Genomic DNA, 17,927 nt, shown 5'->3' on the forward strand with positions numbered 1-17,927 from the left:
CATGCAAAATCGAGCTTCAAATAAAAATAATAATTAAAAAATATCAATGGCTTTTCAAATAAAATTTAAAAACAAGTGAAAGGCCTCTTTTCCATTTGCAGCCTTCTGAGGTAAATATCAAAATATATTGTAGCGTCCCGAAAGAGTTAGTGCTGCAAGGGATCCTGAGTATTTGTTTTGTTGTGTTTATGTTACAGTGTAGATGTTCTCCCGAAATGTGTTTGTCGTTCTTGTTTGGTGTGAGTTCACAGTGTGGCGCATATTTGTAACAGTTGTAAAGTTGTTTATACGACCACCCTCAGTGTGACCTGTATGGCTGTTGACCAAGTATGCCTTGCGTTCTCTTATATGTGTAATAGCCGCATATATTATGCGAGTGGGCCTGCGCGCAATTTGTATGGAGGAAATGCGGACGTGACGGCAGGTTGTAGAGAATGCTAAAGGCAGTGCTTTTAAGGCACGCCCTCAATATTGTTGTCCGGGTGAAAATCTGGAGAATACTTGCCCCGGGAGATTTTAGGGAGGGGCGCTAAACTTTGTGAGGATTGGCAAGTGTGACAAATTGCGGTGTTACAGCGGCACCGCTGCCGAGTAATATCGGCGGGCCAGCTGTAATGTTAATTTGATATTGCCTCAAGGGCCAAATTAAATTACACGGCGGGCCAAATTTGGCCCTCGGGCCACAGTTTGACACCCATGTACTAAACTATCTTGTCAAAATGCACTTTTTAATCACGTGTGCTCCTTGTCTGTGAATATGTTGAAACCATGTAACTCAGTGGTTCTCAACCTTTTTATAGCTGCGGAACGGTCAACGCTTGATCATTTGTCCCGCGGCCCGGGATTTATTTTTTTTTGTCACGAAAAAGCGAGTTTTTTTCCATGCAAAAGGGAGGTTTTTGGGGTTGGTGCCCTAATTGTAAGTGTATCTTGTGTTTTTTATGTTAATTGAAATGATATATATATATATATATATATATATATATATTAAAAATTATTCTGTGGCCCGGTACCAATCGGTGGTTGGGGACCACTGATGTAACTATTTAATAATTGTACATCCAAATTTGAAATAATAAAAACCTGATACCAAATAGTTGATGCTTGCATCAGTACAAAAAGTGTTTGTACTTTGTATGTATGTTTAAAATAGATACACTTTTGGTTAACATGTTTTTTGAGTATAACATGCCATGTTCCCTTTATTTAAAAGCAAAGATTATTATAAAAATCAATTGGCTTGTGAATAAATAACTAATTTATAAATACTGACAACTGCTATGAAGTATAACCTATTAAAAAGTTCAAAATGGATTCAACCAAGCACCTGCCATTTTATAACCTCTACCACGGGGTCAAAGTCCTGGACTTTAAGCATATATAAATATAAGAGGGTTTACCATGAATGTGGCGAAGAAAGGAGGTAAACTCTCCCACATGACCATGCACAAACATGAGACGACTCTCGTTAAATAAGTGACGTCATCCGAAGATTTCTTCATTAAGGACCTCATCAAGGGCGCGCTCCCGATGTTTGTGCGCGCGCACGCCTCTTGACAGGTACACACTTTAAAGTCCACTGCTTTGCCTTAATGTGCAATTTTAACCACCAACAAAAATCATCGTCTTTCTCCTTCCATCGTCTTATCGGTAGGCTGCGCTTGTTATCAACTTTATCGTGAATTACTCTGTACATCTTTACATTTTTTTAAAAGTTTGAAGTGTTTAAAAATGTTTGGCGTAACTTAACACGATGCTAATGTTAGGCTAACGTTGTATTAAAATAGTTCAAAGGCGCTTAAGCTAACCGAGCCGATTACAATGTTGGTTTCTTTTGCGAATTGCATGCCAACGATAAGGAGATTTGCCACAATCGTGTCTCCTTTTTGGGTTGTTGTCAATAGTGTATAGATAAAGGTTGATTGGTTTTATGTCCCCGAAAGGGACAAGCGGTAGAAATTGGTTTTATGTCCCCGAAAAGGGACAAGCGGTAGAAAATGGATGGTGTTATGTAACACTTGCCGTGTTTAGAATAAACTCAAAAGATTTATAGAATTCCATAGCTATTTGTAGCAGCTCCTTATCTTTTCTGGTCTATTTGTGGAGTGCACTCGAAGGATATATTCCTTCAATTGAGTGCAAATGGGGCAGCAAGGTGTGCCAGGGGGTTAGTGCACGTGCCTCACAATACGAAGGTCCTGAGTTCAATCTCGGTGTTGTACCGAAATCTGTTACCCATTGGAATTTGTAACTCCAGGGGGCGATGTTCCCATGGCGTTTGTTTAATGGTTAAACGGCAAGGCCAAAGAGGAGGAGGAGAAGAACGCTTGCGTAAATGGCGTAAACTATCCTTAATGCTGAAAAGTCAGTTGTCAGAATTTCAGCATTAATAAATTACACATATTCTGGAAATATATGACTTACTTTCCTTAAAGTATGAGTCCATTGTATCAGCTGTTGATTCTCTCTCACACACATACATTTTCCATGCACATGCGGTTGTTCTGTTTGTTAAAATTCAACTCAATGCTTTGTAATATAACCTTTGTTGGCAATAACAGAGGTCAAACGATTACTATAGGTCTTTAACAGGTTTGCACACACAGTAACTGGTATTTTGGCCCATTCCTCTATGCAGATCTTCTCAAGAGCAGTGATGTTTTGGGGCTGTCGCCGAGCAACACGGACTTTCAACTCCCTCCACAGATTTTCAATGGGGTTGAGGTCTGTAACTGGCTAGGCCACTCCAGGACTTTCAAATAAATGCTTCTTACGGAACCACTCCTTCGTTGCCCAGGTGGTGTGTTTGGGATCATTGTCATGCTGGAAGACCCAGCCACGTTTCATCTTCAAAGCTCTCACTGATGGAAGGAGGTTTTGGCTCAAAATCTCACGATACATGGCCCCATTCATTCTTTCCTTAACACGGATCAGTCGTCCTCTCCCCTTAGCAGAAAAACAGCCCCAAAGCATGATGTTTCCACCCCCATGCTTCACAGTAGGTATGGTGTTTTTGGGATGCAACTCAGTATTCTTCTTCCTCCAAACACGACGAGTTGAGTTTCTACCAAAAAGTTATATTTTGGTTTCATCTGACCACATGACATTCTCCCAATCCTCTGCGGTATCATCCATGTGCTCTCTGGCAAACTTCAGACGGGCCTGGACATACACTGGCTTAAGCAAGGGGACACGTCTGGCACTGCAGGATTTGATTCCCTGTCGGCGTAGTGTGTTGCTGATGGCAACCTTTGTTACTTTGGTCCCAGCTCTCTGCAGGTCATTCACCAGGTCCCCCCGTGTGGTTCTGGGATTTTTGCTCAGCTTTCTCATGATCATTTTGACCCCACGACATGATTAGGGGGTACTTGAATTAAAAAAATGTTCACAGGGGTTACATCTCTAAAAAAAAAAGGTTGAGAACCACTGCACTAGATAGACACCCTTGTGCTGTTTTCTCTGGATTTCCCCAGCTTGACAGGTCTGCCTGCTTTATGCCTGTATCTTGGCTTTTGATGGCTATCCCTGTGTGATACTGGTATTTTCTATCACCTTGTATAGACCGGGGAGGCCATTTTAGCCTGTTTGCACAGCAACCAAGGGAATTTAGAGGTTGACCGAATCCTTGATAAAGGATCTCAAAAGTTTGTGAGACTCTTCAGATACATGTAATGCTAATGGTGTGAATTAATTAGGTTGTTCGTTTTGCACTTGTGTTTGGTCTCAAAAACAATTATAATTTTACTGCTGAACATTTATACAATATTACCAACTTTTATCAAATTATTTTTCTTCCACTTTCTCTCTTTGGACATAATGAGCATTATCACTATGATTTACAAGTGGCTTCCTGTCAAGATTAAACTGTCGTTCCTAGTGGTCAACAGCCTTGTATAGATTAAGCAGAAATAGCATATGTCTTAGGGGTCTTAACCTGGTGTCATACTGCTGCTCTAGTGTTGGGATCAGGTGTCAAGCTGTTTGTGATCAGTATAAGGCTACGTTGTTAAGAAAGTGGCATTTTCAGTGTATGACTATTTGTACAACATTTTTAGGCAGCAGGTTTCCATGTAAACTTTATCTGGTTCCTGCTATTTCGAATTTTGCTGCAATTCACTCTGACATTCTCTTTTTCCCTAGCTAAATAGCTGCCTGGTCTATTCCCTCATAAAAGAGACTTTGGCTGCTTAGCAACAGTGAATACCATCTAAGCCTGGCAGTCTGCGGCCATCCCCCCACCCCCCTCAATGGGCTCAGCAAGGATAAGGTGACATGTTCATATTTTCTTAAACTTGGATCAGGGCACATGGTCTTTGATGCAGAGTGTGCATAAGTCATGTTGCCGCTGACAATGTGCTATCAAAAGACAGAAAGAGGAGCTCAACACAGCATAGGGAGCCACTTCACTCACTCAGTCCCTCGGGATGTTATTGGTAATGCACGGCTGGCTCTGAACACCAGGAGGGAGCTGCGTCTGGATGGCTGCTGTTAGTCTCATAGCAACTGCTTGCCCAGTCTGTGCAAAAAATCAGCAATTCTTAAAGAACAGTTTGAGGCTTGTAACACAGAGGACGATACATGATGGTTTGTTTGAAACACCAAAGGATACAACTTTTGACGAGCATGTTTTTTCTCATTGGGAATCGGAAAGGTGAGAATAAATGAGGTGTTAAAAGGTGACGATTAGATTAATCAGTATAAGTTTTGTAATACTCTATATCTCTTTTTGGAACTGCATTTTGTCTTGCATGTCTAATTGTGTGGCTTATCTGCCTTGCCTTCGTTCCCTAATGCAGTGGTCCCCAACCTTTTTGTAGCTGCGGACCGGTCAACGCTTGAAAGTTTGTCCCACGGACCGGGGGGGTTCATAAAGAAATACAATCATGTGTGCTTACGGACTGTATCCCTGCAGACTGTATTGATCTATATTGATATATAATGTATATATTGTGTTTTTTATGTTGATTTAATAATAATAAAAAATATATATATATTATTTATTTTAAATTTTTTAAATTTTTTGTGCGGCCCGGTACCAATTGGGGGTTGGGGACCACTGCCCTAATGCATACATAAAGTGCATTGGTCACGGAGGAAAACCTCCTACCAAAGTTTAACATACTTACCTTATCACCATCAAGAACTTTTTTGGAGGGGGCGGTGTAACATTGTTTAAAAAGAAACCGCTACACTTGTGGAAATTTGTAGATTGTATTAAACCTAGTTATATAGCTGTGTGCTCTGTCCATCTCACATTTAAAGTGATTGTATACATGCTTAAGGCTGGGTAAATATTACATTGTATCACACGCACATCTAAATGTTCACTTGGAGAAACTTGTTTTTAGTATTTTGGCTGTTTTTTACCACTACAATTTCCATTTCTTGTTGATTTAGAATTGTGAATTGAGAGAAGGAGGGAAATAATCAAGTGCTCAGACAAAGTTGTTTTAGTCTGCAGTTAGTGTACCTTGTCCCTGAGAAGGTTGCGCTCCGGATCACTGCACTTGTAACAACACATTGTGCAGGACTTTGCTCCCATCCACCTAGAAGAGTATTTTCCACATGCACTCTCTGAGTTTGCAAACAAATGTGTTAGTGAATAAGTTAGATAGATCCATATAGTATGGAGTAGTGCTATCGCAATAATCATTTTTGGTGTTTTTTGTTTTCCCTTAAATGTATTTGAAGCTTAATTAAACGCACATGCAGGAATCTGCCTTCTCCAACCATTCATTTAATATGACTGGTGATCTGATACGCGCCATCTTACATTGTAATTGTTCATGTAGACCCGGGATTTTTTCTCTACCAGGTAAAAGAGGGGGCTTGATTTGTGTGTGTGTGTGTGTGTGTGTGTGCGTGTGTGCGTGTGTGCGTGTGTGCGTGCGTGCGTGCGTGCGTGCGTGCGTATATATTGACAGTATAGGCCATAAGTTTGGACACACCTTCTCATTCAATGCGTTTTCTTTAATTTTATGACTGTTTACATTGTAGATTGTCACTGTAGGCATCAAAACTATGAATGAACACATGTGGAGTTATGTACTTAATGAGACAAAAAGAGACAAAAAGAGGGGAAATAACTGAAAACATGTTTTATATTCTAGTTTCTTAAGAATGGCCATCTTTTGCTCTGATAACTGCTTTGCACACTTTTGGCATTCTCTCGATGAGCTTCAAGCACCTGTGAAGTGAAAACCATTTCAGGTGACTATTTCTTGAAGCTCATCGAGAGAATCCCAAGAGTGTGCAAAGCAGTAATCAGAGCAAAGGGTGGCTATTTTGATTAACCTAGAATATAAAATGTATTTCACCTTTTTTTGTTAAGTACATAACTCCCCGTGTTCATTCTTAGTTTTGATGCCTTCAGTGACAATCTACAATGTTAATAGTCATGAAAATAAAAAAAAATGCATTGAATGAGAAGGTGTGTCCAAACTTTTGGCCTGTACTGTATATATGTGTAAATATATGTATATCGTGGTTATAAGACATAATGTCATGGCTGTCTTGAGTTTCCAATCATTTCTACCGTTCTTATTTCTGGTGCTAGTGATTGAAGCACATACTTGTTTGTCACAAAAAACATTTACGAAGTTTGGTTCTTTTATGAATTTATTATGGGTCTACTGAAAATTTGACCAAATCTGCTGAGTTAAAAGTATACATACAGCAATGTTAATATTTGGTTACATGTCCCTGGGCAAGTTTCACTGCAATAAGGTGCTTTTGGTAGCCATCCACAAGCTTCTGGCAAGCTTCTTGTTGAATTTTTGACCACTCCTCTTGTTTCTTGACAAAATTGGTGTTGTTCAGCTAAATTTGTTGGTTTTCTGACAAGGACTTGTTTCTTGAGCATTGTCCACATGTTCTCAATGGGGTTTAAATCCGTACTTTGGGAAGGCCATTCTAAAACTTTAATTCTAGCCTGATTTAGCCATTCTTTTACCACTTTTGATGTGTGTTTGGGGTCATTGTCCTGTTGGAACACCCAACTGCGCCCAAGACCCAACCTTCAGGTTGATGATTTTAGGTTGTCCTGGAGAATTTGGAGGTAATCCTCCTTTTTCATTGTCCCATTTACTCTGTGAAGCACCAGTTCCATTGGCAGCAAAACAGGCCCAGAGCATAATACTACCACCACCATGCTTGATGGTAGGTGTTGTGTTCCTTGGATTAAAGGCCTCACCTTTTCTCCTCCATAAACATATTGCTGACCAAACAGCTACATTTTTGTTTCATCTGACCACAGAACTTTCCTCCAGAAGGTTTTATTTTTGTCCATGTGATCAGCAGCAAACTTAAGACGAGCCTCAAGGTGTCGCTTCTGGAGCAATGGCTTCCTTCTTGCAGGGTAGCCTTTCAGTCCATGGCGCTGCAAAACACGCTTGACTGTGGACACTGACATCTGTGTTTCAACAGCTTCCAATTCATTGCAGACCTGCTTTTTGGTGGTTCTCGATTGACTCTTTATCATCCTGACCAATTTTCTCTCAGCAGCAGGTGATAGCTTGCGTTTTCCTCCTGATCGTGGCAGTGACAAAACTGGGCCATGTACTTTATACTTGCGAAAGATTGTCTGCACAGTAGCTTTTGGGACCTTAAGCTGCTTTGAAATGGCTCTAAGTGACTTTCCTGACTTGTTCAAGTCAATGAATTTTTTTTTCAGATCTGTGCTGAGTTCCTTTGACTTTCCCATTGTTGCGTTTGTATCACATGAGCCCTATTTAAATGGGCTGGGACAAGTCAACAGGTGTCGTCAATCATAATCACTCACATGAAGTTAAGAGGCCATACCATGAAGCTAATTTGATTTGATTGTAACTTTTCTACATCACCAAAATTGACAATGTATGTTGTATGTATACTTTTGACCCAGCAGATTTGGTCACCTTTTTTAATAGACCCAAAATAAATTCATAAAAGAACCAAACTTCATGAATGTTTTTTTTTTTGACAAACAAGTATGTGCTCCAATCACTCCATCACAAAAAAGTATGAGCTGTACAAATTATTGGAAACTCAAGAAAGCCATGACATGTTCTTTACAAGTGTATGTAGTAAACTTTTGACCACAACTGTACATCAATTCATAGAATGTATTACTTTAATTTGTTTTGATGTTGAAGACCCTTATTTTTAAGATTGGGTGGGTAATATTTTGCCATGGTGCCGCAGACTATTATGTATTTTCAGGGCATTTTAGATGTTCTGCAGCGCATCTACAAATAAAAACACATATGCTAAGCCCGGAGATGGGAGATGCTGGTGCTAACTGCAAGCGCCGGGTAAAATGTTCCAGACCGAAGAAAATGCACATAGCAAGAAGTTTTTTTTTGCGTATAGCTGAGATAGGCGCCAGCGCCCCCCGCGACCCCCCCCAAAAAAACGGAATAAGCGGTAGAAATGGATGGATGGATGTATATGAAAAAACAAACGCCATTAAAAATAATGATAATAATAAATAAATAAATAAAAAAAATAAAAAAAGAAGAAACGACATTAGACACCAAAATGCCTAGATTTGTTTTGTTTTATACAAATCCGAACCACAATGGCGGACTTGTGCAAAGCTCTTCGGGTAAATCTTTGCATATATGGAGTTATTCACTGACGTACTTAATGGCAAATACGTCACTACTCAAATTCCAAATGGCTGGTTTAGATTGGGGTTTGATCTCAAATTCTCGGGACTTATCGGAATCAGAAATACACAAAACAGGCGCCAACAGGTAAAAAAGAAAGTTGGTTTCGCATAATAGGACACTTTAAGTCATCCAGCAGCTTTAAAATTAGTAAATGATATGGCTGAATGGACAATGTCTTGTATTTTTATTTTTGGCAGTCCATATATGTTGACAAGCATATGTACGACAGAGCTGTAGCGCGATCAACTCCTTTCTCACTGACCATTTTTGAGCAAATACCAGATTGCACATGCTTTTTGGATGTATTTAGTCTCGGTAAATCACACTGTGTAATTATCCTTCGAGTATCGTAGGTGTTCTGATGATCAGCTTATACTCTGCATGTTTATGAAGACAGACATGCTTAATAAAGTGGCAATTGCGTCCTTTATTTTGTTCACTTGAGAGATACACTCCTCTGCTCACAAACTTAGATCAGATTCGCTTGTGCGATCAAGTTGGCACGTGTTTTAATACATGCAAATCTATAATGTAGTGTCTTTATCTTATTTTGATGTGTACTGATTGTGGCTCAAAGTAAACGTCTAGTGAAAATATATATTTTTTTAGAAATTTTGTACAACTGCTGAAATGAAACAATAGGGGTAATTAGCTATTTGTTAGATGTTGATGTTGCTCAGAAATAATCCCAAGGACCTTTGCATTTTTAATGTAACTTATTCATGAATAATTTGCTCATCCAGCTACTCTTACAACGATCAGCACTGACAAGAGCAGGTCCTATATATAAAGCCTATTGAAATATGTTATCTCTTACTGTAAACCTTGGCACAAGAGTAAAACTAAATAAGCCTCCAATGATCATATTGAGTGTTCTTATTCATTTTGCATTGCATTGATATTTTTTTTTTTGTCTTGACAGATGTTTATTGAGGATCAACTTGCCTGATCGACTGTAACTCTTTGGAATTTTCAAGATATAACCCTATCCAAACCATCAATGCCTAAATCAACATGTGATATGTCTTGCAATGAACACATTGCTACAGTTCCTCTGCCCCACGGGGACATGCAGCTTGTTCTCTCATCCGAGAGTCCTTACAACAATGGATCCCTTTCTCCATCACCAAACTCCTCCAGTAGTGTATCGACTAATAGAGAAACCAGCAGCTCACCAGACATCCACATGCTGGACCATTGTATCGCTGAAAGCTTTCTTTTGGATAGCTTGCAAATCACTCCTCCACGACAAGATAATTCTTCCTGTGACTCAGGCAGGAGGCTTTCCCAAACATATATCAACACCCTTCTCGAAGATCATGTGAATTTCTGCAATAAAAACTCAAGGTCACAAGACAATCAAGAGACTGAAGAGTACTTCTCTTTCAGTTGTAATAAAGGGGATGTTGCCTCTGTTGGGATAACGGAAGAAAGCCAACTAAGTTCATGTGACACTTCTCAGCATGGATCAACTGAGACTAACTGCTGCTCGATGAGTTCTGAGGAAATGGTGATGAGGAGCAACAGTTTTTGTTTGGCAGACCAGTCCCTCTCTGTGTTTTCTTCCCTCGATGATTCGACCATCTCACCAGCCAGAGCGCATGCCGAATTTCTTGATGAATCCAAGATTTTGAGCACACTCACCTTGCCAGATGTGTGTGAGAATGCAGCTGAGGTGACCCTCGGGAACCCATACCTTGGCAAGACCTTTATCCTGGCAGACAACTGGGAGCTCCCTGAGGAAGACAATTTGAGTACAGCACCCTCTTCTGGGGTTCGGCCAGGTGGAAATCCGGGAGATCTTTTTATGACGTTTCTGTGCGGAGCCTCTCCTGATGATAAGAAACAGGTGCAATTGACATGCATGGAAGCAGAGGTGGTACATTTCTCTGCAGAATTTACGCCAGAAAAGGGCACAATCTTTGTGCCCACAATGGCAGTTATGCAAAATAGTAAGGCATCTACACCAGTACCAAACACTGTCACTAAAATACTTCCCTCACATTTAGAATCTTCTTGCATTGAAGATAATGAGAGGCCAATATCATTACCAGCTGAAAAACAACAAACATCTGTCACTCCCACACAGAATTTGGCTGTAGGATTATCACCATCTCCAAGCAAAGTAAAACAAAATGAGATTAAAAAAATTCCTAAATCAGACTTGAGGAATGTGAAATCTAAAGTTGTGACCAGAACTGGGGATTCAGGATCTTCTCCACAACACAAGCAATTGCAAGCACATTTGCACAGCAACCCCATTGGTACTAGACATACCAATAGCAGAATAGGAAAAGCTGCTGCCTTTTTGCCTGCCACTGCTAAAAGGGAAATAAATGTGCAGAAACAAGTTATTCCAAAGGCTGTTCACTTAGGTGTGACAATCATACAGTCACCCGATCATACTGTTGGGAATGAAAAAGGTAAAAGTATCATATCCAGCCCAGCAAGTAAAATTGCTCAAACACCATGTTGCAGCACCGTCAGTTCTGAGAAAGCGCACACAGCTTCAGGCCAAAAAGTAGACATTCCAGTTCAGTCCACCGGCGACCAAAATTCATCCTGTGAAAAACCTTCTGCTAAAAGTGGGCAGAAAGATTCTGAACTGACTCCAAAGAAGCACATGTCAAACAAAATTGAGGTCAAGGCAGGCTCAACTTTGAGCTATGTCAAGACAAGGCCTAGATGCTCATCAGAGAGTTTGTCATCTCTACTTCGACCACCCAAGCAAAGGAAAGCTGCTAAGTTCTCAACCACCATTGTATTTCCCGGACAGGAAAAACAGAGCAAAACTGGGATTTTAAACAACTCTTCCCAGAGTAAAGTGCCCTCACAGACTGATGTCACAAAAAGACCTGCAAACGATTCCCCCAGAGAAGTTAATAAAATCAGCCTGGTGGTGAGTATAAGTTTATCTTTAATAGTATGAAATTAAATGACATATTTTAAAGTACTATTTATATTATTTTAACTTATACGTAAACTACATTTCCAAATATGTCAATTAGGTTTAGCATAATCAACATATAGTGTATCTAGCCGATACTACTATGGTTACATCTATATTTTTTATCGTCACAAAATATTTTTTCCTCTTTTTTTAAATTCATATGTTTATAAACTCCTTAAATATGTCCCTGAAAACATGAGGACATAAATTATGACCAATATATCCATAATCCTGAAACTACTTGGTATTGGATCGATACCTACATTTGTGGTATCATCTAAAACTAATGTAAAGTATCCAAAGTCCAAACAAAAGAATAAGTGATAATTACATTTTAATAGAAGTGTAGATAGAACATGTTGAAATGAAAAATAACCATATATTAACAGTAAATGAACAAGTGGATTAACAATCCATTTTTACAGCTTGTCCTTTATTATTTTGACAACATAATTGAATGAGAAATGACACAATATGTTACTGCATACATCAATAACAAATTACTTACTTACTACTAAAAGACACGATGTCTAGTATATTCACTATTTTATTTAAGGCCAAAATTGTTATTTGATTGCAATATGAAACATATGTTTATTGTACCGTAAGATTTTTTTGTAAGAATAAAGCCAATAGTCATTTTTTTATTTAGAAAAGTATCGAAATACATTTTGGTACCGGTATCGGGACAACCCTAATGTTGATTACAAGAGCTGCAAAACATTTCCTATATGTAAATGTAATCTACAGTACTTAAAATATATTTAATGTGTGTGTGACTTTTACATTAGGAACAACATAAACATTCAAAAAGCTGAGAATCTTACACATCTTTACAGACAGAACCTGGCAGAGCACCTGGGTCCTCTTTGGATCGGACTAAGAGCAAAGCTCGAGGACAGACCGTTCCAAGACAATCCCGAGCAACATCCCTTTCCCAACCTCCAACTGCGAGTCAGTCTATCAGGCAGAGACAAGGACCCAGTTCAAATGTTGACTTCAGGGTGTCTAAAGGGGTAGTAGGCACACCACAGTCGAAGCAGAACAGTACTGCAGGTAAGACAATGCTAATGTTGCATTTTGTCTTCTGTTATATAACTTTTGGCAGGAAGTCTACTTGCTGTAGAATACTATTCACATAGATTAATAGATTATTGCTGCAAGTATTTATTTTGTTTTTAAGCAGCTTCTCCGTTAGAGGGTGATATTTCCCACTTTTAATATGAGGGCTGCATTCTTCAAAATGAGCTGTCTTATCTCCATGTGTTTATGTCCGTACAGCTTTCTATTGCTTTTCATTGTAAGAGGAGTCTTAGGGAAGGAAGATAACTCTCCCGAGTGTGTGGAAAACATGGGAAGGAAAGGGAGGTTTTAAGCGCTGTTCCCCCCCAACCCCTCTCCATACACAGTTCAGCTTCAGGGACAACCTACTTAAGTTGTAAAAGTATTGTGTTGTAAGTCTGACATGTTGGCTTTAGTACGTAACATTGGTAAGTTTTCTATTTTTATTTGAAGTATAGTTATTAATAAAGGTAATACTTATTTGTTCATTAATGATCTTTTTTTTTTCGCTACTGTTTGTAGTTTCTTTACTACTAATGTTTAGGTTAGGTTAGACCGATACAGCCCTGTATACATCCCAAAAAAGGAAGATGCTCATTCCAATCAAATGGTTATTGTATAGGAAAATTACATTGTCTATATATACGTCAACTCTGTTTTAGTCATTCCACATTTTATACACATGTCCAATCTAAAAAAAACATTATCCTACTAATCTCCAACTTTGTATTTAATAACAGGCAGTCAAAGGACTCAAGCAACAGGAGAGCAGTCCTTTGCACCAGCCTCATCTGCAAGTGTTAAGTACCAGCTGAATGGATCCCGGCCTGCTCAGACTCCGTCGCGCCCCTCTGTTATGGGGCCGCTCCTTACTCCTGCCTCTAAACTACCTCGCAAGATCTTGTTGACATCCAGGAGTCAACATGTAGGAACTGTTGGCAGTGACCAGAATGAAGGTGCAGTGATTACACATGGTTAATCTTTTTAAAGTTTTACACAGGCAATTCAATGCCTCTGTTTAAATATGTTAGTACAAATTCAGGTTGATGCAACATGTTTTTAGGGTAAGCCAAAAATATTTCTGAACACTTCTGGATGTGAACAAGAGTGGTCTACATCGTGACTCGCTGAAAAGGGGCGACGCGACGGGGCTCGGTTGGTAGAGCGGCCATGCCAGCAACTTGAGGGTTCCAGGTTCGACCCCCGCTTCCGCTATCCTCATCACTGTCGTTGTGTTCTTGGGCAAGATACTACTTTACCCACTTGCACCCAGTGCCACCTGCACCGGTATTTTACTTGATGGGTTTCACTATGTAAAAGGATTTGAGTCCACAGAGAAAAAGCGCTATATAAATATAATTCACTTCACTTCACTTACGGGCAAATCCTCTAAATAGGTCCTCATCTGCCAAAAGAGAGAAACTTGATCTCAGAAATTATACCATCCTCCCTCATTTATCACAGTTAATTAGTTCCAAACCAAACAGTGATAAGAGAATTTCTGCAAAGTAGTAGTTCTCATTCATAAATCAAATATTTTAATAGTTAGAACGTAAACAACTGTTTAAAACCTTCTAAATATGGTTTGTAACTTTATTAGAACCCTCTAACATTAAATACCACTCCTGTAGTCACTTTTGCATTTGTTTTACCCAATATAGTAGACATATTATTGGAAATAATACATTTACTATCTTACATATATGACATGAATAAGACATACCCTACAGCAGTAATGTCAAATTCGTTTTCATCGAGGGCCACATTGCAGTTATGGCGGCTGCCATCAGAGGGCTGCTTGTAACAGCGAATAATGTATGAATTTGGCTCTGAACTTCATTGATGATTAGATAAATTTTTTTAAGTAGACTGTCGATTTTACAGTAAAAACTATACATTTACAAAATATTACTGTAAAAGTGTTTTTTCTTACAACATTTTACAGTAAATATCAAAACAATACCACTGTTTTGTTTTTATTTTTTTTACAGAAAGAGATGGGAAAAGCTAGCTGCTTAGTTGCTAAAATTTACTAATAAATTAATTTTTACAACATTATATTGGTAATGGAAAAACAAGCTCTGTTTTTATTCTGGCAAATTAGCTGCCAGTTTTTCTACCGTAAAAACAAATGTACCGTCTTTCCATTTACAGTAATACATCGTTAAAAACAACAACCATTGATTTTACAGTCAAAAACTGGTAGTTCAATCAACAGAATTTTAATGTAAAAAAAAATGGTAGTTTTTTTTATTTTTTAGTAAGTAATTTGCTGTGAGGAACACCGTAAAATTTATTTTCATTTTTGTTAATTTGACAGGTAGTTTGCTGTAAAATCATAAGTCAAGCAGATATTAAGTATTTATTTTTATTTAGACAAAAAATGTTTGGAAATTATGATAATATACTGTAATTATTTTTTGCAATAAAGGATACCATTAAAGTTGAAAAGTAATGCAATTTCAAGCAGTACATATATTATTTCTGTAAAAATGAAAACAATAAAGTACATTTAGTGCGAAAATATTAAGTACTTTATTGACAGGTGTCTGCGGGACAGATAAAATGATGTTGCGGGCCAGATCTGGCCTTGAGTTTGACACCTGTTCTCTATAGTAATTCACACACAGTTCTTAAATGCAACCCTCAACCTGTGAAAATACTCCAACCTGTGAAAATACTCCAACCTGATCAGCGAGGATGATTATAATCTGCAGTGCAATAAAGTACAGAACCTTACATTTGTTATTTTAAGATGGTTTTGCCATTTTTTGCTTTAAAATGCTCAACCCAGGCCACAGATGCATAAAATTTGCATTAATAGGCATATATCTTGACAAATAATAGGTTGTAGTCAAACCCTCAACTTTGAGAAATCATGGTAGGATTGATAACTGTTTTCAAAAAACCCATTAGACTCAAGTGGTGAGGGACAACATTATTTATTTTTCGATTCAAGGTCATAGGTAGTAAGCTGCAGCATATTGCAGCTGACATTGGTCAAGAGGTGCAGTTGAAAATAATGTACTGTTACTGTATATTTAGCTTTTCCTTGTTATTGTTTAGTGATCTAATGTCACCGAGAATATCAAACCATGCATGTTGCACAGGAACATGAATTTTAATGTGTATTGATTAGCCCATTGCAAGCAGCAGCAGTATGGCAGTTTCATTGGATTACGGGATGTTTTTAAACTGGGACCCTCCTGTCCCGTTGTTTGTCAAGGCAGCAGATTCTGTTCCAGCCTAGTTCACACACTGCGCTGCCTAGAGGCGTATATGGTAGACATACTGTGGTATCACCGATGTCTGGGACTAATAAAGGATCAACAATCCTGTTCATTGTTGTGTTTAAGACAAATGGCTGGACGTCGGAGCTGCACTTGGACAGAGTCTCCTACTCACATTTTTACAAACTCTTCTATCGGGGCTGAGGGGATAGCAGGGTCCAGCTATGATGTCACTCTGTTGACATGCATGCTCATTGGATCGTATCACTTTTGTATAATCCCGTTGTTTGCTGCATTTAACGGAAATGTTACAATGCACTGCAGGAGTAAGTATGATTTTAAAGTAAGATTATAATTTAGATAATATTGAGGCCATGTTTTCACCTCTATCAATGTGGTCATGATGAAAATGCCTTCACATGTGTACATGCTATCTAATATATTCTGCATTTTGAACCACTTGTCTGTGCTTTCCCTACAGCTTCTGGAGGAACTCCACATAGACAAACCCTTCTCAAGACTGTTGTACCAAAGCCAAGACTAATTTCAAACCCTGTAAAAAACAATGGAACAAGTAAGAATACTCTCACACACACATGTCCAAAGTACATATATCAATAAGACCAGCCTTCTTTGATAAGACCTTTATTGGCCGTGTCCTCAAATATTGCATTCATGTGCAAAAATACTTTTATTTTTTTATTTTCACTAGTGATATTAGGGCTGTCAAATGCAATGCATTAACTATTAACTCATGTGCTTAATCACAGACAATATTGCATCACGTATTTTATTCTTGATTTTTACTTCTTGTCTTTTATTTCATCAGCCTCTGTCAAAATGTGTTCTACAGTTGTACCACCTGCTATTAATAGCAACAAAGGATCATGTACCCCTTCTGTCACTCTATTGAAAAGGCCGCTTTCTTCCCAATTAACTCATCCAACACCAAGCAGAACAGGTAAGAAGTTTCTATTGAAGTAGTGGAGAACTAGTGTAGATACTCTTGTATGCGCTGACTACCGCTTGTGTTGTAACGTCTTCCCAGATGTTACAAGGATGACAACAAGGCAATTGGTCAAAAATCTCTTTATTTCAAAATCAAAACAAGCTCATGCCAGCTGCAACCACGCCGAAACACTTTCAGATAAAATAAACTTTTCTCCCAGTTTACAGCCGTAGTTCTCAGTGCGGACACGTGCATAATCACGGCAGTCGGAAATCATTAAAATCTTAAACATAACATATTGCAAGCTTGCTACAGTTAACCACAGACAAAGATCTTTAGTTTCATTTAATACTTATTTTTATTTTATTTTTTAATTTTTTTTTGTACTGTATTCTATGTCCTTAATATGCTTGGTGACCAGTGAGCGTGACCTTGGTGTTAATTCAGATATAAGATTGTCTTTCACTAAAACTCAACTTGAATTACAGTCTAGGCATGGAGCTTTTTCATAACCTGGAGACCACCCTTATTTTTCGAAGCTGTGACATGTGATTGGATCTGCAGGGTTTCCCCTAGATTGCTAAAATACCTTTTGGTACATTTTTACATCATAAAGGACCCATCTCACCCTGGACATAAACTTTTTGAACTGATGCCCTCAGGCAGGAGATACAGGACAATAAAATGCCGGACAAACTGATTTAAGAACACTTTTTATCTGAGAGCAATAGTGTCGCTGAACACAAGATAACAATGACATGTGAGCTGTATGCTTGGTATTTTTATGTATTTTATGTATTTTTATCTATTTATCTATGTTTTTATGTGTTATGGATGAATTTGCACTAAATTAGTTCTGCATACAATTTCATTGTACAATGTACAATGACAATAAAGATATATTCTATTTTATATATTTGGGGCGGTATAGCTCGGTTGGTGGAGCGGCCGTGCCAGCAACTTGAGGGTTGCAGGTTCGGTCCCAGCTTGCACCATCCTAGTTACTGCCGTTGTGTCCTTGGCAAGAAGACACTTTACCCACCTGCTCCCAGTGCCACCCACACTGGTTTAAAAAAAAAAAAAAA

General features: G+C 38.6%; 1 protein-coding gene across 2 annotated transcripts; it reads left to right on the forward strand.

Annotated features, from left to right (window-relative positions):
* The first annotated feature begins 1,413 nt into the window (after positions 1–1,413).
* Positions 1,414–17,403, forward strand: LOC133553512 (uncharacterized). Of its 2 annotated transcripts, none has more exons than XM_061901787.1 (7): positions 1,414–1,650; positions 9,574–11,550; positions 12,441–12,657; positions 13,404–13,619; positions 16,375–16,467; positions 16,747–16,854; positions 17,331–17,403. In XM_061901787.1, the coding sequence occupies exons 2-7, from the start codon at positions 9,652–9,654 to the stop codon at positions 17,333–17,335; spliced, it is 2,538 nt and encodes an 845-aa protein (XP_061757771.1). In that variant the 5' UTR covers positions 1,414–1,650; positions 9,574–9,651; the 3' UTR covers positions 17,336–17,403. The 2 variants fall into 2 exon arrangements, with proteins under 2 accessions (XP_061757771.1, XP_061757770.1); XM_061901786.1 differs by having other exon boundaries at positions 1,417–1,650; positions 16,723–16,854; positions 17,331–17,402.
* The last annotated feature ends 524 nt before the right edge of the window (positions 17,404–17,927 follow it).

The sequence above is a fragment of the Nerophis ophidion genome, linkage group LG05 (genome assembly GCF_033978795.1).
Source record: "Nerophis ophidion isolate RoL-2023_Sa linkage group LG05, RoL_Noph_v1.0, whole genome shotgun sequence".
Taxonomy (NCBI): Eukaryota; Metazoa; Chordata; class Actinopteri; order Syngnathiformes; family Syngnathidae; genus Nerophis; species Nerophis ophidion.

What these genes read in the sequence shown, in the direction of transcription:
- LOC133553512 (XM_061901786.1), top strand. Translation starts at nt 9,652, where the DNA reads ATGCCTAAATCAACATGTGATATGTCTTGCAATGAACACATTGCTACA. An exon ending in TGGCAGTGACCAGAATGAAG is followed by an intron (nt 13,620 to 16,374) that starts GTGCAGTGATTA and finishes CTTTCCCTACAG; the next exon opens with CTTCTGGAGGAACTCCACAT. An exon ending in TGTAAAAAACAATGGAACAA is followed by an intron (nt 16,468 to 16,722) that starts GTAAGAATACTC and finishes TTATTTCATCAG; the next exon opens with CCTCTGTCAAAATGTGTTCT.